The 1,105-nt window shown below is 46.1% G+C and overlaps 1 protein-coding gene across 1 annotated transcript in view; it reads left to right on the top strand.

Annotated features, from left to right (window-relative positions):
* The window catches only part of SLC35F1 (solute carrier family 35 member F1), a 251,847-nt gene that overhangs the window by 208,582 nt on the left and 42,160 nt on the right, over nt 1-1,105 (top strand). The window contains exon 5 of the mRNA XM_013004495.2: nt 666-822. Coding sequence (XP_012859949.1) covers nt 666-822 — 157 coding nt within the window. The remainder of the gene's footprint in view (nt 1-665; nt 823-1,105) is intronic.

Raw genomic sequence — 1,105 nt, forward strand, 5'->3', positions numbered from 1 at the left:
AAGCACTGAGCATTCTCTAGGTCATAGATTCCCAAGTGCTTCCCACCCCTGTGATGAAAAGCGTTTGCCCTGCAGCCCCCAATCCAGGACAAGTGTAAGGACCTGCTATTGTAACCCTGAGCCCTGATGGCATCGTGGTTCCTCACTGAGCTGTAACCGCCAGCTCAGCAGTTCCTAAACACCAGCCACCCCGAGGGACAAAGAGGACACTTTCTACTCCTGTAAAGATGTGCAGTCTTGGAAACGCACCAGGGCAGTTCCGCCCTGTCATCCAGAGTCGCTGTTTTATGAGAGGTGGTGGCCTGCTCTTTGCTCCCGATGAGTTTGAACTGCTCTTTAATTCGTAGCTAAGCATGTGGGGATTCATATTCGTATCTACACCCCGTGCACTAACCTGTTGGAAAGCTCCCTGAAGTCAGTATAATACGTGTGCAGAGTAGCATTTGTTCACAGGGGCCTCTGTCTCTGTCGCAGAGAGTTTGTGAGAAGGGTACAGCTGGCCCCTCGCTCAGTGAAACTTCCTGTTGGGTGCACCTTTTGATGTCAGAATATACATCACTGAAGAATAGATTAACTTTTTTTTTCAGACTAGGGTAATGAGTTTGCCGATGCAGATTCTTGTTAGGAATGTTTTGATTATGTTCTCCTTGTTTGTTTGTTTCTAGGAGAGAACAAGCTAGTGGGGGACCTTCTGGTCTTAGGAGGAGCCACACTCTATGGTATTTCTAACGTCTGGGAAGAGTACATCATCCGAACCCTGAGTCGAGTCGAGTTCCTGGGGATGATTGGACTCTTCGGTGCATTTTTTAGTGGAATTCAACTGTGAGTAAAATAAGAGACAATCAAAGGCAGAGACAGTTAGGAGCTCCTGCCCCCCTCGGTTTTGGAAGCATCAAGGCCAGAAGGCTGCGACCAGCTTCTCATACACAGGTTATTTAAATCTGAAAAGTAAACATCGGTGCATGTCTCACGAGCTAAATATATTCATTAAAATCATATAAGAATGCCAAAGGCTTTGAAGATAGTTGTACAAAAGCACTAGAAGTACACTGATTCTTCCAAGTCAGTCAGCTATTAACCGAGACTAGAAAAACTAAGTGGAAAG

This window comes from Echinops telfairi, unplaced genomic scaffold (genome assembly GCF_000313985.2).
Source record: "Echinops telfairi isolate 266 unplaced genomic scaffold, ASM31398v2 ScPeMD7_3533;HRSCAF=4204_0, whole genome shotgun sequence".
NCBI classification, from domain to species: Eukaryota; Metazoa; Chordata; class Mammalia; order Afrosoricida; family Tenrecidae; genus Echinops; species Echinops telfairi.